This window comes from Muscardinus avellanarius, assembly GCF_963383645.1.
Source record: "Muscardinus avellanarius genome assembly, chromosome: 6".
Lineage (NCBI taxonomy): Eukaryota > Metazoa > Chordata > Mammalia > Rodentia > Gliridae > Muscardinus > Muscardinus avellanarius.
In genome coordinates this window covers 42,275,739-42,300,721 of record NC_137791.1, presented here as the reverse complement: position 1 = coordinate 42,300,721, position 24,983 = coordinate 42,275,739, and the positions used below count along the sequence as shown (strand labels likewise).

At 40.9% G+C, this 24,983-nt stretch overlaps 1 protein-coding gene across 1 annotated transcript in view; it reads right to left on the bottom strand.

The window, feature by feature from the left end:
• Window positions 1-17,459: 17,459 nt before the first annotated feature.
• Window positions 17,460-24,983, bottom strand: part of ELOVL6 (ELOVL fatty acid elongase 6) — a gene marked incomplete at both ends in the record, with an annotated part of 117,530 nt that continues 110,006 nt past the window's right edge. Inside the window, 2 exons of the mRNA XM_080697444.1 lie at window positions 17,460-17,884; window positions 24,512-24,663. Coding sequence (XP_080553570.1) covers window positions 17,460-17,884; window positions 24,512-24,663 — 577 coding nt within the window. The remainder of the gene's footprint in view (window positions 17,885-24,511; window positions 24,664-24,983) is intronic.

Here is a 24,983-nt window from a genome sequence, read left to right as displayed (position 1 = left end):
ATCCAGTAGGGAGAGGGGCAGCAGGAGGGGATGTCACGTGTGTTCAACCCTTAGGCTGCCAGGTGCTTCCTTGTACGCATAATCCTTTTTATATAAATACATACTCTGTAATGCAGAAGTAAATAAGGCAAAATCTCAAAGGCAGCTTCGTTCAACTCTTAGAGGAAAACAGTGAAAAACAGAAAACATAAAAGGGATATAAAAAAGGTAAAAGAGACATGTTAGCTCTCTTTTCTTTCTTTTCCTTAACATTTTCAGAGAGAAATTTATTCAAGAAACATAAAACGCGACAGAATCCTTCATAGGCCGCATTCCCTTCTGTTGGCAATAATAGCAAATGTTTTTTTCAGCGTAAGCACTCAGGTAAACTAACAACAGCTGAACTAGTGTAACAGGAACAGAAACTCATAAAGAAAGAAGCCAAAAGGCAGAACCGGGGACTCATCTACCGTGCTTGGTAACTAATTGTGTGCAGCCGGCTTTATCGCTCCAGTCTCCTGGAATGCCTGGATGGACAGCCTAGGTCTTTTGATGAGATCAGGCAGAAGCCATGCTGGGCCAGGCCCGGTGGCGCACGTCTGTCATCCTAGGCCTTCGGAGGCTGAGATAGGAGGATCTCTAAATTGCTGAAGCCAGCCTCAGCAACTTAGCGAGGCTCTCAGCCACTTAGTGAGACCTTGTTTCCAAATTAAAAATAAAATTGATCTGAGGGTATAGCTCAGAGGTAGAATGCCCTTAGATTGAATCCCCAGTAACAAAAAACAAATATGAAAAACCATAATGGGTTACCACTGTACGTGCAGTTGTCCAAAGAGCCGTGCTCAAGCGCTGACCCACAAAAAGGACATCGCTTCACTTATTGAAGATGTTTTAGAGTTTTTACATACAAGTGCAATTCTTATACACAGAGTCAGTGCTGCGATATTGCACTTTTGCAGAATCATATTTTTATTTTAAAAAAGCATAAAAAGAATACAAATTCTATTAAAAGCGTTTATAGAATTTACACCTTCAGTATTGGAAACGATGCAAAGATGAAATGTAGAGCAGAGCAAATTGTAGAATATAATGCCAGCTATTTGAAATACTGGAAATATATCCCCCTCCTTGATACTGGGATTGAACCCAGGCTGGGAAAAACTTAAAAGAATTTTTTTTTTTTTTTTTTTTTTTGCGGTACTGGGGTTCCTGGAAGCCCTTCTACCTCTGGGCTACACTCCCAGACCTATTTTATATTTTTATTTGGAAACAGGGTCTCTTAAGCCAGAGCGGCTGACTTCGAAACTGCGGGATCCTCCTGTCTCCGCCTCCCAAGCGCGGGGATTACAAGTGTGCGCCACCACGCCCGGCCAAAAAAATTGTTATAAAGAAAAAAAATTCAAGGAGAAAAATTCACATATAAAAAGTGTTGCCGAATATGGTGGCACACGCTTGTAATCCCAGTACTTGGCAGGCTGAGACAGGAGGATCACAGGTTTGCAGCCAGCCTCAGCTACTTTGTAAGGCCCTCTGCAACTTAGTGAGACCCTGTTTCAAAATAAAGAATAAAACATAGGGCTAGAGGTATAGCTCGGAGGTAGAATGCTCCTGGGTTCAATCCTCAGTACTAAAAAAAGAAAAAAAAAAAAAACAGGTAATCCTACAGGAGTAGATTGCGGCTATTGCACGGAGGCCCTCCATGAAAACTGGCAGCTCCACAGTTGTTAACTGTATTTTGAAGTCTTGTATCATAAGAAAGAGCTGTGTTCTTTCTTTTCGGGCATGGCTTTCCTTGGATAACATGCTCACCTTTGGTTTCCATGTAGCATTGCTCTTTGAAATGTGTCAGTGATTGGATATATGCTGACACAAGCCTTCCCTATTAAATGTCCCCATCTTTTCTGCCCTGCTTCTCTGATGTTTAGGGTATTGGAAAACCTCTGCTCATGCATACAGATTATAAATTTGGCGAAAATATTACTGGTGATCAAAAAGCAATACTGTTAGCTGGGCGTGGTATAACCCTAAAAATGGGAGGCTGAGACAGGAGGTCAGCAAGTTGGAGGCCAGCACTTGGTAACTTAGTGAGATCTTATTTCAAAATAAAAAATAAAAAGGGTTGGAGATGTATATCAGAGGTAGAACACCCCTGGGTTCACTCCCTGGTAACACACACACACACACACACACACACACACACACAAATAAAAAGCAATATCATATATATACATATATATACACAGAATATTTATCTATATAAACAAACAAAACTAACAAATACTAGAAAAAAATGGAGGAAAAGGGAATGCATACACACTGTACACACACCACACACACACACACACACACACACACACACACACACACACGATATAGATATATCTATATCCTATCCAGGGTGTGTGTGTGTGTGTGTGTGTGTGTATTTCTCTTCTTAGGCTTTTTATTTTTTAATTTTTTTTGCAGTACTGGGGATGGAACCCAGGAACATTCTACCTCCAAGCTATACCCCCAGCCCTATTCTTTATTCTTTATTTTGAAACAGGGTCTCACTGAGTTGTGAAGGGCCTCACTAAGTAGCTGAAGCTGCCAGCGAACCGAGATCCTCCTGTCTCAGGCTCCCAAATGTGAGATTATAAGCCTGCGACACCATGCCTGGCTGGTTTTTTTTTTTTTTTTTTAAGAATTTTTTAAGCTGAGTGTGGTGGCACACACTTGTAATCCGAGCATTTGGGAGGCTGAGACAGGAGGATCGCAGTTAGATGACAGCCTTAGCTTCTAAAGCGAGGCTCTTTGCAACTCAGTGAGACCCTTTTTCAAAATAAAGAATAAAAATGTATAGCTCAGAGGCAGAATGTCCCTGGTTCCATCCCCAGTACTGCAAAATAAAAAAAATAAAATAAACTTTTCCCCAGCCTGGGTTCAGGTTCAGGTGTGTGTGTGTGTGTGTGTGTGTGTGTGTGTGTGTGTGTGTGTGGTATGTATTCCTTTTTATCCATATTTTTTCTGGCATTTGTTATTTTTATTTGTTGTTTGATGATAGCCATTCTGACTTGGGCGACTTGCAGTTTTCAGTTCCATTTCCCTGATAGATAAAGATGTTGAGCAGTTTTTCATATATTTATTGGCCCTTTGTATTTATTTTTGTAGAAGTGTCTGTTCTGATAATTTGCTCATGTTTTGATTGAGTTATTTTTTCTCTTGTTGTTACATTTTGTGAATTCTTTATGTATTCTGAGTGCTAATTCTTGGTCAGATAAGTAGCTAGAAAGATTTTCTCCCATTTTGTAGGCTTGTCTCTTCACGCTATTGATTATTTCCTTTGCTGTGAACTGAACCTTTTAATTCCATGTGATCCCACTTGTTCATTCTTGCTTTTGACTCCTGAAGTATTACAGTTCTGTTCAAAAATCCTTACCTGGGTTAGGAATGTAGCTCAATGGTAGAGCACTTGCCTAGCACATGTGAGGCCCTGGGTTCAGTCAGCTGGCTCTAGATGCATGGCTCTATTGCTGGATCCTCTATTCTATTCCATTCTTCTATATGTCTGATTTTTTTCTTTTTGGTCAACACCATGCCGTTTTTGTTACTATGGCTCTGCAGTATATTTTGAAATCAGGTAATGCGATGTCTCTATCAATGCTCATTATGCTCAGGATTGCTTGGGTTCTTTGGGGGTCTTTTGTGCTCCATATGAGTTTTGGAATTTTTTTCTAGTTCTATGAAGAATGGTATTATTATTTTGATGGGGATTGAATTGGATTTGTAAATTGCTTTTGGTAGTATGGTCATTTATTTTTTTATATTATTATTATTATTATTTGGTGGTATATTATTATTATTATTATTATTAATTATTATTATTATTATTATTTGTGTTCCTGGAAGCCCTTCTACCTCTGGGCTACACTCTCAGACCTATTTTTATACCTTTTTTTATTTGGAAACAGGGTCTCTTACGCCAGCACAGCTGGCTCCGAACCTGCGCGATCCTCCTGTCTCCGCCTCCCGGCAAGTAGTATGGTCCTTTAAATGATATTAATTCGCTGGGCATGGTGGTGCCCACTTGTAATCCCTGCGCTTGGGAGGCAGAGACAGGAGGATCGCGCAGGTTCGAAGCCAGCTGCGCTGGCTTAAGAGACTTTGTTTCCAAATAAAAATATAAAATAGGTCTGGGAGTGTAGCCCAGAGGTAGAAGGGTTTCCAGGAACCCCAGTACCACCAAAAAACAAACAAACAAACAAACAAACCCCCCCAAAAAACAAAAAACAAAAAAACCAACAAAAACAAAAAAACAATGAATGATATTATTTCTCCCCATCCATGAACATGGAAAGTCTATCTTCTGGTGTCTCAATCTTCTCCAATTCTTTCTTCAGTGTTCTATATTTCTACTGTAGAAGACATTTACCTCTTTGGCTAGGTTTATTTCTAAGTTATTTTTTAATCTATTGTGAATGAGATTGCTTTCCTCATTTCTTTCTCAGAATGTTCTTATTGGTTTACAAAAAAAACTTATTGATTTTTGTATGTTGGCTTACTCTTGAAATAAAAATACAGAACACACTTAATTTTTATTTTGAAATTTCCTATTCCCTTTATACAAGAATGTTTGCACAGACACTTTCCACAAAGGTTAACAGTGGATTTTAGAGCACTCTTCATTTTCTCCCTCAGAAAAAAATATAAATTACAGTGGAAATTATGTTGTTGTGTCGTTATCTTTGGCTGGGTTTAGACCCAGTATACTGATTTATATCCTGCCACTTTGCTGAATTTTTAGTCAGTTCAAAGATTCAAATAGTCTTTAAGGGTTTCTTTCTTTTTCTTTTCTTTTTCTTTTCTTTCTTTTTTCTTTTTCCTTCTTTTTTTTTTTTTTTTTTTTTTGTGGTACTGGGGTTCCTGGAAATACTTCTACCTCTGGGCTACACTCCCAGACCTACTTTTTATATTTTTATTTGGAAACAGGGTCTCTTAAGCCAGTGCAGCTGGCTTCGAACCTGCGCAATCCTGATCCTCCTGTCTCTGCCTCCCAAGTGTGGGGATTACAAGCGTGTGCCACCACGCCCGGCTCTCTAAGGGTTTCTAAGTATAGAATCATATTATCTGCAAACAGAGATAATTTGACTTCCTCCTTTCCTATTTGTATCCATTTTATTTCTTTCTTTTGCCTCATTGCTCTGGTTAGAATTTCAAATACTATATTAAATACAAGTGGTGAGATTGAACAACCTTGTCTTGTTCCTGGTTTTAAAGAAATGCTTTCAATTTTTTTCACTCAGTATGATGTTGACTATGGGCTTGTCCTGTACTTATTATATAGATGTATGATCCTTTTAGACCTAACTTATTCAGAGAGGTTAAATTTTATCAAAGGCCTTTTCTGATTTTTAAATTATACAAGATGGTCATGTGATTTTTATCTCGATTCTATTTATGTGCTGCATTACATTTATTGATGTGTATGTATTTAAGCTCCTTTGTGTCCCTGGAATGAAACAAACTTGATTATAGTATATATGATCTTTTTAATGTGATGCTGAATTTGATTTGCAATAATTTTACTGAGAAGTTTTGCATCAGTGTTTATCAAGGGTATTGGTCTATAGCATCTTTACTTTGTTGTGTCTTTGGCAGGTTTTAGTAGCAGAGTCGCACTGGCTTTGTGGAGTAAGTTGAGAGAGGCTCCTTCCCTAGTTTATGGAGTAGTCTAAGGAGTTCTTTGAAAGTCAGCAGTAAATTCATGTGGTCCTGGGCTTTTCTTCATTGAAGAACATTTTCTTTTAGCTTTAATATCATTGCTTATAATTGAGCTATTTAGGTTTTTCATATTTTCTTGGTCCAGTGTGGAGGTACTGGTAATTGAGTACAAGTGTGTTCTACCTCTGAGCTACACCCCAGGCCTATTTTATTTTTAATTACAAAACAGCACCTTGCCACGTTGCTGAGGCTGGCCTTGCATATGTGATCCACTAGTCTTAACCTCTCACGTACTGGGAGTATTGGTGTGCTCGAATATTGGTTCGGTTTTGATAGGTCAGGGCTCTAGAAATTTATTTCGTGTATTTTTCAGTTTAAAGTTTCTCAAAACATCCCTTACTGGGCCTATAAATTTCAGTGATATCTGGTATCATATCCCCAATTCACCTCCAAATTTTATTTATTTAGGTCCTTTCTATCTGTCTGTCTGTCTCTCCTTTTCTGGTACTGGGGATTGAACACAGTACCAGGTTTCTGAGAGCCTTGCTGTGTTGCTGAGGTATGTGTTGCCTTGCCTGGCTTTTTCTCTCTTTTCATTGGTTTAGCTAAGTGTTTCTCAATTTTGTTTATCTTTTCAAATAAGTTTTTATTCCTATTTTTCTTAAGTCTCCATTTCATTTATTTCTTCCCTGATATTTATTATTTCTTCTTCTAAGACCTTGAGATTGCATCATTAGGTTATTTATTTGAGAGCCCTCTGGTTTTTTTTTTTAATTTTTTTTCTCTTTTGCGGTACTTGGGTTGGAACCCAGGGGCATTCTACCTCCAAACTACACCCCAGCTCTGTGTGTGTGTGTGTGTGTGTGTGTGTGTGTGTGTGTGTGTGTGTGTGTGTCTGGGGATGGAACCCAGGGGCATTTGACCTTTTAGGCTACACCCCCTGCCCTATTTTTTATTCTTTATTTTGAAACAGGGTCTCACTAAGTTGTAGAGGGCTTCAATAAGTAGCTGAGACTGTCCACAAACCATGATCCTCCAGTCTAAGCATCCTGAATACTGGGATTACAAGCGTGCACCACCACGCCTGGATCCCAGCCCTATTTTTTATTCTTTAGCTTCAAAGAGGGTCTCACTGAGTTGCAAAGGGCCTCACTAAGTAGTTGAGGTTGGCTGTGAACTATGATCCTCCTGTCTCAGCCTCCGAAATGCTGGGATTACAAACGTGCGCCACCACGCCGGACTTATGTTTTGTTTTAATGTAGGCATGTGTAGCTAAAAATTTCCTACTTAGTACTATTTTCACTATATCGTAGATTCTGATGTATTGTGTTTTCATTTTCATTTGATTCTAGGAACTCTTAAATCCCCACCCCCAGTTTCTTCAATGAAATTCATTCAAAATCCATTGTTCATTCAAAAGCTTTTTAAAATATCTATGAGTTGTATATTTTCTGTACTCTTGCTCTTCACTTCTAGTTTTATTCTGTTATGATTTGATAATATCCAATAGATTACTTTTTAAAAAAATTTGTTAAGACTCACTTGATGACCTAATATATTATCTATTTGGGGAAAAGTTCTGGGCACTGATAAAAAAAATGTGTACTTTGCAGTTGTTTGATGGAATATTCTGTAGATGTCTGTTAAGTCCACTTAAGTTACAGAATAATTAGCTCAGCTGTTTCTTTGCTTATTTTTTGTCTGGATGAGCTATTGCTAAGAGTGCAGTATCAATGTCACCTACTATTATTGTACTGAGGCCTATGTATCTTTTAAAGCTCACTAGTGTTCATTCTCTAAAGTTGGGTGCTCTGATGTGTGGTGCATATATATTTAATCATTATATCTTCTTGATGAATTGTCCAATTGATCAATATGTAGTGACCTTCTTTGACTCACCTGAGTCGGGCTTAAAGTCTGTTTTTTAATGTATCAGCATAGCTACTCCTACATGCTTTTGGATTCCATTTTCTTAGAATATTATTTTCTATTCTTTCTTTTTCATTCTTTGTGTCTTTGCCAGTGAGGTAGTTTCTTGCAGGAAGCACATTGTTGGGTCTTACTTTTATACAATCTGACAGCATCTTTTAATTGACAGCATCATTTACATACAGAGATGTTATTGAAAGGTATGTACTTGTTTATGTCATTTTGTTATTTTTCTTTTGGTTGTTTTGAATGTTGTTTCTTTCTCCCTTATTCATCTTAGAAGTTTGATGGCTGTCTTTATTAATAATGTTTGATTTTTCCTAATTCTTACTTTATTTAAAAAAAAATAAAGCTAAACTGGAGTGGAACTCAGCTTCCCAGGCCATGGTTTACTCCAGTGTTACATGGGCTACGTGCTCCAAGAGCTGGAAAGACCACTGCATTTCCTCTGGTGCTTTGTGTACTTCCCACTCTAAGAGTAAGGAGAGGCTATGGAATCACCATTATCTGTGCTGGGTGGGGGTGGTGGCAATCCATCTCCCAGAACCCTGGTGTTCCAAATGGATTCCATGTGAAATCAGAGGGGACTCCTGGATCCCTGCTCTTTGAACTGGCTTCTGAACCACCAGTTTTATTCATTTGTTTATTATTATTATTATTATTATTATTATTATTATTATTATTATTATTATGTGGTGGTACTGGGGTTCCTGGAAGCCCGTCTACCTCCGGGCTACACTCCCAGACCTATTTTATACTTCGAATCTACACGATCCTCCTGTCTCCACCTCCCAAGCGTGGGGATTACAAGCGTGCGCCACCACGCCTGGCTGAACCACCAGTTTTAAAGGGGATGGATGTGCCCTTCTTTCCATTTTTACATTGTGGTCCAGTTTCCTACCACATACAATTCTCATTAGGTTTGTGTCAGAATTCTCCCCTAGGGCCAAGCTGACTTTCAAGGCAGCGTCCCACAGGGATGTAGGGATTTTACTGTGGCGATCTGGAGACAGGAAAATCCAGGGACCTTTGACTTTTAGTAACCTTAGACAAGACCTTCTCAAGATGGCTTTGTTACAACACCATGAAAACGTACTGGAAAATGTAGAGAACTTCTCCAAAGCCACTTTGTTATGTGGATCCTACATCTGGCGTCTGTTAGGACTGTATTTCTGCAAGGTGGTGATTCCTGGGCTAGTGGTCCTCTACCTCCATCCTCTGACACTCCACCATGTGATCATTGTTGGGACACGCCATTTCACCGTTTGTTCTACTACCCAAAGTCCATTTCTCTGCGTCTCTCAGTTCCCTACTGAACTTCAGCATTCTCCCAAAGCCACTCATATTGATACACAGCTGCTCTCCAGTTGTTATGAGTATATTTGTGGAGAAGCAGGTGGGTATGGTTGCCTAAAATCCACCATCTTGAATCCTTGGATTTTTGTTACTATACCAAATACCTGAGATAATCTGCAAGTAACCAAATGTTTGCTTTGGCTCAATTTTGGAGGTTCCAGTCCATGCACATTTGAGCCCATTATTTTGGGCCTATGAAAAGAAGGAGAACTCATGGTGAAGTAAAATCATGATGGCCAAGAATCAAAAGAGAGAAGAACAAAGAGGCCAGAGTCCCACAATCCTTTTGAAGGGCATGCCCCTAGAGACACAGGACTTCTCACTAGGTGTCACCTCTCAAAGATTCTACCAGCTTCCAGGAGCACCACTCTGGGGACCAAACATTTAACACATGGGTGGGGTGGGGGACATTTAAGATCCCAACTATAAAGCAATGATAAAAAAATGGAATGGTGAATTAGAGAAGGATCTCTTTTAAATCAATAGAGCCCAAACACTTCCTGACTCAGAGCATCTCATCTTGCCTGGCTTCTTTTGCTTAGTGATGTTAGAGAATGTATGAACCGAGAAGCAGAAGGTTCATGTGTAATTCTGTGTTGTGAGCTGAGGGAACATCTTCCCCTTACACACACACACACACACACACACACACACACACACACACACACACGAAACGCTGTGCTCATTTGGTCTCAGAGAGAGAGGTGTCTGGAAAATAACAGACTCCACTGCAGATCTACAAAGCCTGGAGATTAACCAGCTGCACATGGGTGGACCATTGAGGGCCAGTGCAGTCATTTCAGCTGTCCTGACCATTGATTCAGGACACCCACTGTGACCACTGGCTTAAGACACCCAATTAATTTTACTCATTTTAAAAGCAAAGACTAACAGCCAAGGGCTTCCATGTTACTGAAATACTATTAGTGTTCTGATCTTGTTCTTGTTTTCTATCGCAGGAAGCCTGCTATACGACACTCCTTGTTCTACGTAAGCGGTGTTTTCATTAGCTGGACAGTGGAATAAAGGCTGTGTGCTCTAGGGGGTGCTTTGCTTGTTTCTGATGCTTCTGTATCTTGAGACAGATAACAGAGGCTTTGTGACAGCACTATCATTTGTATTCAGTTTCTGGAACTTTGCTATTGAAACAGAGACCTCCCTAAGGTTTCTCTCATTGCTCCCTAGAAGTTAAAAATATTTTGTGATCCAGGCATGGTGACACATGCCTGTAATCCCAGGACTTTGGAGGCTCAGACAAGAGGATCCCAGGTTTGAGTTCAATCTCCAATACCACACAGACACATCCTTGGGTTCAATTTCCAATACCACACAGGAAACATACGCAAGAAGTACATACACACAAGATTTTGGAGGCAGTATGGATTTGCCCCCAACCACCTACCAACATTTTCCCCTGGGTTAAGAAAATACATTAAACATATTTCAAAAGGAAGAAAAAGTTCCATCTTAACAATATATTCAGAGATTAGATGAAATAAAAAATCATTTGGCTGTGGGGAATCCCCACAAACATCTGGTTGTTGGGTTTTAAGGTATGAGCATTACAGCGAAAGTGCTATTGTACATCATGTGGAAGCTTCAAAAAGCCAGGTGCAGTGGCACACACCTGTCATCTCAGTACTTGGGAGGCCGAGACAGGAGGATTTCAAGGCTCTTGGCCAGCCTCAGCAGTTTAGCAAGACCCTCAGCAATTCAGTGAGAACCGGTTTCAAAACAAAAACTAAAAAAGGCTAGGGGTGCATCTTAGAGGTAGAATGCCCTGAGCTCAAACCCCAGTAACAAAACAAAATGAAACAAAAAACTGTGTGAAGATTGACATAAAGCATTGAACCTGAAAAATATGTAACGGAACACACCAAACATTAGGATGGAAGGCCAGATTATGTTAGGACCGGGGAGTGAGCGATCTGGACGGCTCTGCTGTGTCGCCGGTCGGCCTGTGACATCTGGAGCCACGAGGAGGAGGTTCTGAGCTTGCTAAATTCCTTCCCCCTTCCCACGACATGTTTTTCCCCGGAAATACTTTGTCCAATGGCATGGCAGCATTCAGTGCAGTACTGGAATTTTTATTCATTTTTACGTTGCTCTTCAAAGGATTGAATGGCTGCTGTAGGTTTAATGTTAAGGAGATTTGTGTTCAGATCTCATTCCTTCTGCCTGTCATGCTGGGGCACATCTTAACCCGCAGTATCACCTGGTTTACACTGTTCTATTAAGAATGCCCCGGTAACGCCAGGCGTGGTGGCACACGCCTGTAATCCCCGCGCTTGGGAGGCGGAGACAGGAGGATCGCGCAGGTTTGAAGCCAGCCGTGCTGGTTTACGATTAAGAGACCCTTTTTCCAAATAAAAAGTATAAAATAGGTCTGGAAGTGTAGCCCGGAGATAGAAGGGCTTCCAGGAACCTCAGTATCGCGCGTGCATACTCACACACACACACACACACACACACACACACACACACACACACACAAGAATGCCCTGGTAAGCCGGGAGTGGTGGTGCATGCTTGGAATCCCAGCATTTGGAAGGCTGAGACAGGAGGATCGCGGTTCACTGACAGCCTCAGCTCTTACTGAGGCCCTCTGCAACTTAGTGAGACCCTGTTTCAAAATAAAAACAATAGGGCAGAAGATGTAGCTTGGAGGTCAAATGCCCCTGACTTCCATCCCCAAACCCGCAAAAAAAAAAAAAAAAAGAAAAAAAAAGAAAAAAAAGAATGCTCTGGTATACCAGGTGTGGTGGTGCACACCTGTAATCCTAGTATTTGGGCAGGAGGATCCTATATTCAAGGACAGCCTCAGCAATTTAGCAAGACCCTGTTTTATTTATTGTTTTTTTTTTTTTTTTTTTTGGTGCTGAGGTTTGAGCCTAGGAGCATTTTACCTCTGAGCTACACTTCCAGCTCATCTTATTTTTTTTTATTTTGAAACAGGGTCTTGCTAGGTCGTTGAGTCTCACTATACGGCTGAAGCTGTCCTTGAACCTACAACTCTCATGTTTCAGCCTCCCAAGTATTGAGATTAAAGGCATGCACCACCGTGCCTGGCTGCAAGATCCTAATTTAAAATAAAAAGTAAGAAGGCCTGGGGTATAGCTTGAAGGTCGAGTGCTCCTAGGTTCAATCCCCAGCACCACCGCCCACCACAGGGAAAAAAAAAAGACTGCTCTAGTGACCTAGGAGATGTGGAAACGTGTAAAATGGCATGTCCATGGGACTTACTGAAGAGTTAGGCACCTGCAGGCCTCCAGTGAGTGTGTCTTAATATTGACTACACCATCACCAGCTCTGCCAGGGAACAGGGTGTAAAGTGTGGGAATGGCCTTTGAGAATTCCTAGTAGCCTGTCTGACGCCCTGCTTTCAACTGTCCAGAATGAGCGATAAATGAAACCAAAAGCATAGTTTGATTTTAAATCAAAAGTTATGATTTTATTTTTAATCTTAATACATCAAAAAAATACTTCTTTTAATGTTGTGAAATAAGCACTTGAAAATAACAATTCCAACATTGCTGTGATTAGCTCTGTGACGCTTGAGTGGGTGGGCTTGCCTCAAAACGCGCAGGCTCAAGAGCCCCTAAGAAGCACTCAGTGTAGAAGCCAGCAGCCTACTGCCCAATACCCCCAGACCCACGCAGACATACCAAAATGAGCAGGAGCAGGTGGCTGGGAAGCACTGGTAGGCTACCTTGGTAGCCCTCTTGATTTTTGTCCGCTGGGAGAAAAATCTTGACTGCCACCAAGCATTGGGGAAAAAAAAAAAAAAGAGCTTAAATAGCAGCACAGGCCAGGACCTTTCGGTTGGGCCCTAAATGGTTGCAGATGGGGCCTGACTTGGATTTATGGGAACAACTACTTCAGTTTTCTGCAGTGCACTTGTGGGTGTGAACTTCCACTGAAGTCTGTCTGATGATGAGACTTTTGCCTGCCTGACTTAAAGTCACAGTGCTATCAACAAGGCCTCCCCAAACCCACTGGCAACATGTGCCCACTGTCCAGCTGCCAGAACAGCTTCTGTGTCACTTTAAAAAGTATAATGCAGAAGGAAGGTAAATCTGGGGACACCTGCCTCACGATGCCCTCTTTTGTGAGCTCTGAATTTTCAAAGGGTCTGGGGATAAGGAAAATAACTTGATGACTCAAGAGGCTTATGAATATTCTTCAGTGCTCTGTGTGGGTGAACTTAACTGGCCCTGTCAGCTATGGATTCTGCTATACGACTGGCAGGCGCTTGTAACTGCAGACTTATGACAGATGTTCCAGAAACTTCGCTGTCATCTGTTTTGCATGGCTGTCAGGTCACACTGAGGCAACCTGGGACCTAGCACTTCATACTGATTGTCAGGACTAGACAGGGCAGCACTGCTTCAGCAGCTGGCATTTTAATGTGCAGATGCAACAGGTCAAATGCTATGGTGCATTCTTAGCAAATTCTCTCCCCAATGGCAGCGGGTCTGTGGTGTAAAGAACTGTGTATTGTGTACAAATGTAGAAGGGAGAGAGAAACAACTTTCAATAGCTGCAGAAGACAATGACTCACAGCGCAAACATAGGCTCTATCATCCCAAGTTGATAGCAAAATATTTATTATTGAAAACCAAAAGATTGGAAAAAGTATTCTCACACAGTATTACTTTTTCCAGGAAATGTAATAAGAAATTTGGACATGGGTCACAAACACACAACTCAGAGCTCTAAACTCTGGGAGGCAAAATCAACTTGGTTTTCTTCTAGAATCAGCACATGGCACAACTGCAAAAAATCATGATCTAAACTGGAAAAAGCCATCAGAATGTGCTACTGCCAACTTGGTACGTGACACACACGTCTCTGAGAAGGACGGGTTCCCTCAGAGTACAAAAAAGAGCTGAACTCGAACACGAAGGCTCACCCAGGTAATTCAGCAGTATGGGGATATGACCAGACTTCTGTAATCGACTCTGGGTGCTCTGATGTTATAGGCTTCATCTTATCATAAAGATACATCTGATTAAAAAAAAAAAAAAAAAAAAACTCCATGGGTCTCTTTCCTAGATGTGTCCACCTAGGTTTCTACTGTTTGTTTGCTTTTCAAAATTCTTTTGGTGGTACTGGGGTTTGAACCCAGGGGCATTCTACCTCTGAGCTACATTCCCAATCCTTTTTGTTTTGTACAGGGATTGCAGGTATGTGCCTGGCTTCCTACTGTTTTGCTTGTTTTTTTTTTTTTTTTTTTTTTTTATTTAAACACAATTCTACAAAAAGCAACTCAGATAAAGCTTCTGAGTCAAGATGTTAATCACTGGACTACCCAGTCTCTTTATGTAAGTAGAGAGCTGGAGAAGGGATGGGGGCGTGATCAACCCTCTCATTCTCTTCAAGCAACACAAATGTGTGTATTTCCTCCCCCATTAATTTTTTTTAGTATAGTATGACTAGAAAAACGGGAATAAATAATCTGTAGCAATAATTGCAATCCATGATTTTGTTACTTTGGCCTGGCATTAGATATAAATATAATAAATAATAATAGATATTCTTTAGTAATACTAGAAGGTTTGGGTAAAATCCCCTGCTGTACGAATGGAAACTTTTTCACTAGAATTTCCTTGCACACTCTTGAACACTTAGGTTGATTTTCAGGACTAATAAAATTATGTAATTATTTCATAAATACATAGGTGAAATCAAGGATTCAATCCAGGAATTATATTTTCACCATTTTGGGATTGGAATGCAATGAAAAATCCTTAATTAAAGATACTCTATTGCAGCACAGTGGGGCAGCTATAAAAACTTGCCTGCCCAAGTTTTTCTGGAATGTTAACTGACAGCAGGATTATCTGTGTGGCAGTCAATTCTCTGGTACGTTTCAGATTTGTCATGGGCTAGTGATCCAGCCTCGTATCTTGGTATAATTAAAGCAGCTAAGCTGAGATGTTAAAAACAGCAGACTGAACCTGTAATACCAGATTTTTGCTTAAAAAGTGTGTGGCTCACTTATCAGAAATACTTTAAGATATACTTAGTTTAAAAACTGTTTATTAGACATGTATCTTGTAAACAAAAATTCTAAGTTATTTCACAAGTGAGCACAAGCAGAAACCTAATATCAAGATGAGCGTGCTTTGGAAACATCTTTTATATCTTTGTAAGGCTTTTGCTCATTTCCTTATTCTACCCCTCATTAAAAGTCTATGATAAATCACTGAATTAAATAAGCTAAATCTACCAGAGGAGTCTTTAACTGGTCCTTCAATTCAAGTCAAATGTGTAGCCTTTTCCTCACTTTATACTCTGCTCATTTTCTGTTCTAAGAAAAAAAGGCATATTGCACAGGATTATATATCTGCAAAGCTCAAAATACATTTGTAGTTCCTAAGCATCTTAGTTGTGTTGCAGTAGGACCTATCTTTTCAGCTCACATCAATTTTTGCCCTAGTAACCATAGGTGTCTCCATAAATCCTGTCTCGTCTATGAACCAAGCCCGACACCACAGACTGTTGACAATAATTTAACACGGACGTAACAGCTACCCTCCCCTGCACAGTCCCCTCCCTGTTCTTCTCAACATGGCCTGGTTTGCGTGGATTCTTTGTTCATTGTTCAAGCCATTCACACAGAATGGGATATAACTTTATTCTTTGTAAATTCCACACATAAACAAGATGCTGAAAAAGTCCTTGCCATCTCTGACAGAGAAGCAGAGGAGCTCTGTTTCACAGATGACAGCACAATTAAAGCTAAAATAATATAAAAATAATTTGAAAAAAGTCCCTCTTACTGTACACTTTCAAATAAAGCGAGGAAGATGAACAAGAGTTTCTGCTAGCCAGAAACAGAGTTACTGCTCACTTGGGCTTTGAAGTCTGGTGTGCCCCACATTCGTGTGCATGTGTGGTTACGTGTGTGTGCTGTGCAGCAGCCCCTAATCTCTTCATCTAGTTTGCCTAATCATTAAGCTACTTAACCAATTAGGATACTATTATATCACATTGAGCAACTTTACATAGTTGATTCTTTAAAATACTAGGAACATTGACACATTTATTTGGCTTGTAGAGGACTGAAATAGTACAGATAATATTATCTAGCTCCCCCCCCAAAGAATATGGCTCTTAATGAATTGATTTTCTGAGTTCCAAAGTGAAAGTCCCTTTTAAAAATTTTCTGAAGCTGACTTGAAGCAGGAAGGATGTCTTCTCATTTGGCCAAAAATTCGACAGGTATTTGATATCATTTAAAATCTAAAGGATTCATGTATGGGGCCCTTTGTGGTCAATTGTTTTCAGCCAAGCTTGTCATGAAGTGTTGCTGAGCCTCCACTTGGCCAGCAGAGGGCACTCTCAACACCCCGCACTGCTTGCGGAGCTGATGCAGATGATGGAGCTGTTCCTCAAAAAAAAATCAGGCAAAGCCCTGCAGATTTGTTTTGAAAATCCACACACACAAGAAGATATATAGAAAACATGGAGCGTCCCACAGGGCTTTATTTGGAAAGTCAGGTGTAAGTGTGACGTCAAGTAGGGAGGTGCGTACATGCTGGCTGTCTGGAATGATCTTCAGCTCACCACTGTCTTTTCCCTTTTCCAGCTCACCGATACTGGGCTAAGCCTTTTTACAGATAGGACATTTCCATTTTCAAGGCCTCTGGTTGTTTTCATTTTTTGAGCCTGTATTTGCTGTCCAAAAGTCTGGGCAACTAAACAAAAGATAATGTTCCATACTCAGCGAAGAGCAGAAAGTACAGTTCGGCTCTCAGAAGTGCTGCCTGCCCCTCAGACCCAGGCCAGACTCTTTCCATCCTCCCAGAAAGAACCCTGGAAAGGAACTGGGCCTGGTTTGGTTTTGGCAAACTCACTAGGCTTGAGGCTACATAGGGAAGGAAAAAATATTCATCTATATTTTTAGTGGGAATAAAAAATGAAGATATCTTTTTTCATGGGGGCGACAACAGCTAACCTTTCTTTAAAAGGCTTTAATTTCTGCAATAGCATTATTGTTCTAAATATGGACCCTGCGTCTCTTCCACTTTTATCTTTTCTACTGGCTCTGGTTTCCTGTCGAAAAAGATTAGAAAGGATTGTGTGTGTGCTCGCATGTTTTTTAAAGTAAGATTCTTTCATCCTTAGAGAAATATAACACTTAGTAAGAGCCTTTTTTCCTGTAGTGTTAACGGGCTTTGCGGGCTTCCTACAGTCTCTCTGCTTCGGCTCGCTTCTGTTCTCGTGTGTCCTAAAGGCGACAGGTAAGAGGGAATGGGGTCCTCCAGCAGCAGAGCTTTGAGATGGACGTGCACTCAGTGAGTCCTCACCCGAAAAGGATCATAAACTTACTGGGTTAAGTCAACCTAACATCCCTCAGCTGCCTGGGGTTTTGTGTCTGCTCGAATGTTTTGTTTTAGCTGCACCATATGTGATTCCTTGTGCCATTTTCTTTTGTCTATTGTTTTTCTTGATGACCCTGAGCTACGGCTTCTTCCTCAGTCCCAACACTATTCATCCTTTGAGATCTTCCTAATTTTGCCAATGTAGGCCTCAAAGAAGAAATGGCAGAAGAGCACAAGGTAGCTGAGGTACATGAGTGAGGACCAGAAGATGTTCTGAAAGTGAGAGTGACACTGGTCTTGCTGCATCCAGTTGAAGACCAGGTAGTTAACGACACAGCCTACCAGCATCTGAGTGATCTGGGACAAGGTGATGAACATGGCAAACTTCCGGGACACTCGGAAGCCCGCGGCCCGCAAGGCATAGTAAGAGTACATCACGGCGTGCACGCCGTAGTTCATGGTCATGAACCAACCACCCCCGGCAATCATGTCTTTGTAGGAGTACCAAGAGTACAGGAGCACAGTGATGTGGTGGTACCAATGCAGGAAGATCAGCTTCTGCTTCCTCAGGATGATGAATATTGTATCTCCTGGAAGACAAAGATGGGAGAGAAGGTATATGAGGCCCCTGACCACACGCGGTGATGACGGATGGCTTTACAGGAGGGCAGACATCTTGCACTATGGGTGGGCAGTTAGGTGGCGTGGATGAGAACCATGAACTGGTACTTACTGGCTCTCTGAACTCGGGCACGCTACTTATCCTCAGTATTTTCTAGTATTCTCACTTATAAAATGGGATAATAAGTAATAGTAGTTTGGAATTATCTGAGGATTAAATAAGATAAACACCATGCCCTCTTCATACATGGTTAATAAGCAAGCAACAAATATACCTTTCAATGTATTTTTTACAAAATCCTACTAATTAAAAAAATTAGAATGGATATTACCATCCAGGATGCTCGATTATCAACTCAACCATATACCTTAGAAAATGTCATGTGGAGGGAACAGGTGACATGTCTCACACCATTTAATAGACAAGAGGAATAGACCGGGATGCAAATCCAAGTACCCAGCAAAATGTTCTTAGTCTCCTCTAAAGTTGTGAAACCATATTTTTTTGTGTATTTGTGGTACTGGGGATTGAATCCAGAGGCACTCTACTTCCAAGCTACACTCCTAGCCTTATTTTAATTTTTACTTGGAGCCAGAATCTCACTAAGTTGTGGAGAGCCTCAGGAGGCTCTTGTTTCAGCCTCCCAAACACTGGGATTATAGGTGTGGGCCACCATGCCCAACTAAATTATAATTTTTCTTTGGTACTTTGAAAGGATACAAAAGGTACCTCTTCGAGCACATATCTTTGTGAGTTCTCCATAAAAATGTAAAGACCTGGTAATATGGCAGTTAAAAAAAAAGCAAATTTTAAACAGAAAGCAAAGATGGAAAAGGAGGGAAAAAAAATTTGCTGGCCAGGGCAAAGGGAATACTTTATAACTGTGAATCAAATGAGGAAGACCTGAAAATAAGTTTTCATTTTATGAAATTAATTGTGAAAAAGCTCTCCAGAATCCACCAAAAATTTCTCTAGCAACATCACTGTGAATAAACAGGTAACTACTTCTTAGATAATTTATTTAATTAATTATGCATGGGTAGGTTTCAGAAGCTCTTTATCTGCAATGACTTTCTCTCTCTCCATAATCCTAAAACTACTGAATGTAGAATGTTTCTGTGGTGATGGATGGAGAGCAAGCCTATTAACAAGATAACCCAATTCCATTAACAAATAATATAAAAGGGATGAGACTGGGATGTGGGACAGAAACAATTTACGCAGGTAAACACTTCCTTCGCTGTCCCATCTCTGTGTTTATCAGACATGGACAAAACCAACACCATTCATATCCCTGGTTGAACTCAAACTTGGCGTGTGTGTGTGTGTGTGTGTGTGTGTGGCACTGGAGATGGAACCCAGGGCCCAGGGGCATTCTACCTGTGAGCTACAACCCTAGCCCTATTTTTTTTTTTTTATTCTTATTTTGAAATAGGGTCTCATTGAGTTGCAAAAGGCCTCACTAAATAGCTGAAGCTGGCCACAAACTGTGATCCTCCTATCTCAGCCCCCAAACGCTTGGATTACAAGTGTGGGCCACCACGCCTGGCTTTTTTTTTTGGGGTGGGGGGGTGTGGTATTACCAGAAGGTGGTATTACTAGAAGGTCCTTATTCTTGTTTTGAAATTTGATGAAGCACAAAGGGAACTAGTACTTATCCTTTTCTGGATGATAAAAAAAACTCTGGGCATTAGACAAGGTCAAAAAATGCTGGGCTCTGGGAAAGATTGTAAGGATTCGATGGCTGTGGCTGGAGTCCAACCCAGTTCATCCATCAGGAGTGATTAGTTTGTGTCCTGACCGAATTATTAAACATCACTTTTCCATATTTACTTAGAACAGTAAAGCAAAGTTGCCAGTCACTACATTTCTGAACCACTTGTAAAATTACCACTGAAATCTTTTTCTCTCTTGTGAGATGCCTGATTTTTTATTATGTCTATAAATGCCAGACAGGCTGATAATGACAGAGTATGCTGGTCACTCTCATGTGTTTACTTAAGAGCCAAAAATGGTGTCAGGAGACCTGGGGTCTACTTCTCAGCGTTAAACTATGCTATTGTGGCATGTCAAAGACCCACTACTTCCGCGTAGTTACTGTTGTGTCTCCCTCCCCTCTGTACACTATAATGTAGACATAATAATTCCTGCCCAACTTTGTTCATAATAGGAAGAAGATAGAAGTCCAAGGAGTTGAAGGTTAAAAGATTTTTTCCCTGAATCTCTTAGCATCAACCACAATATATATCCAAAGCTGCACTATCAAGTAACACGTACTTCATCCTGTCTAGTTCCTTACTCTAAATCAATCGTCACTCTCTTTTTTTTTTGGGGGGGGGGTAGTGGTACTGGGGATTGAGCCCAGGGACATTCTCCCTCTGAGCTACACCCCCAGCCCTATTTTATTTTTGTTTTGAAACAGGGTCTCACCAGGTTGATGAAAGTCTACTCGCTGAGGTTGTCTCTGAAGTTGCAGTCTTCCCATCTCAGCCTCCCAAGTACTGGGATTACAAGCATGTGCCACCATGACCAGGTCATCACTCTTACACTCAAGTTTTATTGTCCAGGTAGGCAATGTGGTGTACACCTATAATTCCAGTATTTGGGAGGCTGAGACAGGTGGATCACAGGTTCATGGTCAGCCTTAGCTACGTAGTGAAGCCCTCTGCAACTTACTGAGATCCTGTTTCAAATAGAGAATAAAATATAGGGCTGGGGGTGTAGCTTAGAAGTAGAATGCTCCTTGGTTCGATCCCCAGTACCAAAAGAAAAAAAAATTACAGCCAATACAGATCCTACTGGAATGTGCTAATGTGCAGGGAGAGTAGAACCTGTAATTCTAGAGCTAAGGATTGATTTATGCTTTTGCTGTCTGGGGGTGAGGTTGTGGTGTCTCAGGCTTGACTGGAGATACATTAGATGTTTCTAGTTACTTTGGGGAGGGGTTGGAATGGAGAGAGGATATATCATGGAAATCTTGAAAACAAAGTGAGTTTGAATTAATTTAAGATTTTCCTGACCAGAACTAATATGCAAGATGATAGAGTAATAAAGGTGAGTATCTCCGAATAATGGCTCTCGAGCTGCTCCACAGCACCTCTCCAAAGCCATATCAAGAATTACGGTTCCAAAGCCCATGGATCCAGAGAATGGTGCTTTCCCTTGGATGAGGGGAAACTGGTGGGGGCTTCCAGATAAGCCAGCTAAGACCTTTCATGACCTTAGGCAGTACAGCTAAGATGTATCAGCCATTGCTATCCTAACAGGTACAGATGGTAACATCTCATTTGTCACCAGCCAGAGTCATGCAAGTTGTGCCATTTACAGGCTTGCCAGAGCTGCCGAAGGACCCAGGAACATAAAGTATCCCAGGGACTGTTCATCTATCTGATGTTGGCCAACCGGTCTTTCTTGGCCAAAAGACCAGTCGGCATGAGGGAATGGATTTTGGCCAAATACAAGGGGACTTTGGACTCTTGAAGGTTTTGTCGTGTCACCTATTTTATCTACCACTTGGTTCATGGTCTCTTTCTCGGGCTCTCTCTAACCTTTGGTCCTGGCACTTTTTAGGTCAAGAGGTAACTTCCAGGCAGAGGACAGTGTCTTTTTTACCTAGAGGCCCCTCCTGAGCGTTACCTTCTGTCCCTGCATCTGCTAAGTGCAGATCTCTGGGTATCTCTGGAGAGATCCGTCAGCATGTGGAAGCCCCCAGGGCACTCACAAGAGAAACAGGGTGCGTGTGGCTCTTCACAGCTGGCTGGGCTGCTCTTCACAGAGTTAGCTGCAGTGCTGCCGTCAGAGTTTCACAAACAATGACAAGCTCAACTGAGCAAGCACCGAGACTCAGAGCAGATGTTTCCAAGTTCTAACAAAAGCAAATCTCAGCAGGTTTTAATAACTCAAATAGTAGGCGCTAAAGAATTGGCACTCAAAGTGGGGAGGGGGCTCTTCCTCTCACTTTTTTTTTATAGAGGGTAATCTAAATAGCCACTGAAACAGCTCACTCTTGCTAAAGCAGAGAATCCTTTTTGCTATTATTAAGGGTTTAGCAAAGGAACAACGGGGAGTCAGTGTGAAACTGGGCGAGGCTTTGGAGGAGAAGTAAAAGTTCTGGAAATTGAGCCAGGCATGGTGGTAGAGGCCTGTAATCCTGGCAGTTAGGAGGCTGAGAAGGATGATTGCAGATCTGAGGACTGCCTCAGCAAATTAGTGAGACCCTGTTTCCAAATAAAAAACAAAATAGGGCTGGGGGTATAACTCAGAGGTAGAATGCCTCTGGGTTCAATCACCAATACAAAAAAAAAAAAAAAAAAAAGGAGTAAGAGTATTTATACAGACACTTATGCAAGATAAAAGAAAAGCCAGGGTGATATTCTTCTTTTCAACTTGAATCATTCTCAAACTTTAATGTAGGAATTTATTTTTATAGAGAAAAAAATCATGAAACCCCAAAGTATACATGCTCACAGACTCAGACCAACTCTGATTTGAGGACAAGTGCTCTGGCTCAGAAACTTAAGAATGAAAGTAGAAAAAACATCAGTGAGAGAAATATATCTAGTAGGATATATTTCATCCATGAATGAAAATACAAAATTCAAACATTCACATAGAATCAAAACATTCTAAAAGTACACCTGTAGACTTTCAGGCACTAGCTGCAGATAACTCTTGAAAAACATTTTTCTAGCCTAAGACGTTGTGGTCTCCATACAAGCATAAAAGTAGTTTCCTACGGCCTGGTTGATAAAATTTATATTAAAAAATTATTTTCATATAAGGTAGCCATTCTATTTTACCTCCTACTACATGGAATGGGCTTAATATAAATTTATAGAATGGGCCAGGTGTGGTGGGACATGCTTGTAATCCCAATTCTTGAAAGGCTGAGATAGGAGGATTGCAAGTTCGAGGCCAACCTCAGCAACTTGGCAAGACCCTGTTTCCAAATAAAAAATAATACTCCTGGGCTTAATCCCCAGTACCATATAAATACATTGATTAATTAGCTTATTAATTAATTTATTGAATGAGTGAATCCATGCTGATGCATTCCCTGTAAGACTCTTCACAGGTGCTGTGTGTGTGTACAAGCATGTACACACACAGTTTTAGTTACTTCGGACCATGTAGTGGACCTTTGTACCTCTGCCTCTCTTAAAAGGTTTTTAGAACAAGCTTTCTTCTGTTGCTCTTTTCTTGTCTTTGACTTAGAAAGATAGTCATCAAACCGGGTGCCAGTAACATGCTGGCAGTAGGAGCTTCGCTACTGACCCACAGAGACCTGTGATGGACAAAGGGGTGTGAACTAGAGGTCCCTCACAAGACTGCTGATATTGTCCCTATTAAAGGCTTGTGATGGAATTAAAACTTCTAACTCCTTTCTAAAGGGAAATAGGAAAGGGAGCAATATATCTTTTTAGCACACTGTAGGCACTTTTTAATTTCAGAATTAAGACACTTGAATATATAGGGTTTTCAATTGTGGGTTAAAAAAAATAAAATAAAAGGAAAAACCCAGGCTTGTAATCCCTGCTCTTGGGAGGCTGAGACAGGAGGATCACACAGGTTTGAAGCCAGCCTCGGCTACTTAGTGAGGATCTCAACAATTAGTGAGACCCTGTTTCCAAATAAAATATATAAAATAGGTCTGGGAGTATGGTCTGGAGGTAGAAAGCCCCTGGGTTCTACCCCCAGTAATACACACACACACACACACACACACACACACACACACACTAAAAATAAATAAAAAATAAATAAATAAATAAAAAGGAGAAACTCAAGAGTGTGAGATGGCTACTTTTCCTTGAGAATATATACCAGTTTGTGGGGTGGTAGCTCATGGTCACACTCAGAGCTTATTGTCACCAGTAGGTCCTTTCTTGGGCAATAATGACATTTCCTAGAGACCTGTGCCTATCTCAAATCCTTGCCACTTAATTTCTTGGAGTTTCTACCACCCTTTTCTTTAGGACCTTAAGGAGACGAAGTAAAACCTTGGAAATCTACAAATAGGGCCAATATTTTTGTATTAACTTTATGAAGGTAAACTGTCTTCTCCTTCCCCAGGGCTAGTCTCATTAACAATTAAAATCAAACGGCTTTGGAGACCAACATTAGCATTTGCTAATGAGAACATAAGATACCCAAACAAAAAGCTTAATTTTCTAAACTGAATCCTAACTCAAGAGATGAAAGTATGCTTAGATATGGGACTTGGAAATCACCCTGCTGCCCCCCTGCCCCACCACCTCTTATTCTAATATTAGCTCAGCTGGTAATGGGCCTCAGAGAGAGGGTCGGGTATATTTTATAAGCCCCTGGAAATATATTTTTAGTGGTGCTTGTAAATCTGCATGTTCTATGTAAACTATTTTGCTGTTAATATACACAAGGTACGATTATTTAAAAGGAGGGAGTGGAGAAAGTGCAGATAAGCCAAAGCCTCAAATTCATTCATTATAACTTAACTGCAGCTGACAAAACAAGACCTTCAAACTGCTTCCTCTGTTCATATATTTTAATCTATACTATGAACATGTAGGGAGAGACAAAGAGATGGGGAGGAAGAGGAGGGAGAGAAGAGACTCACCTAGTTCGGGTGCTTTGCTTAGCACAAACGCGTACGCCCAGAATTTGCTGACAGGTCCATTGTAAAAACTCTGGTCACAAACTGACTGCTTCACGCCTTTGGTCATCAAAATGTACACCATGTAAGCACCAGTTCGAAGAGCACCGAATATACTTCACAAAGAAAAGAGAAAGGAAACAACAGTCAGAAGAAAAATGTCACCTCTTGATATCAACCATGTCTTGAAGGCTACTGGCAAGAAAGAGGCGTTCAATCACAGTAGTTTGCATTAATGTAGAAGCATCTTTATATGTTCTGCAAACAAGGGTTATCAAAGTCCCAGTGCTCAATTCTGAAGACCACACACGATGCACCTGGTCTTCACCGCTGTTCAGAGGGCATCCTGGAGGAGGGGCAGAGCCAGCACAGGCCCTCCTGAGGACCTCTGCTGGGTCTGTGCTTCAGCCCAGGGGATGGCCCTTGCACAGGGGAC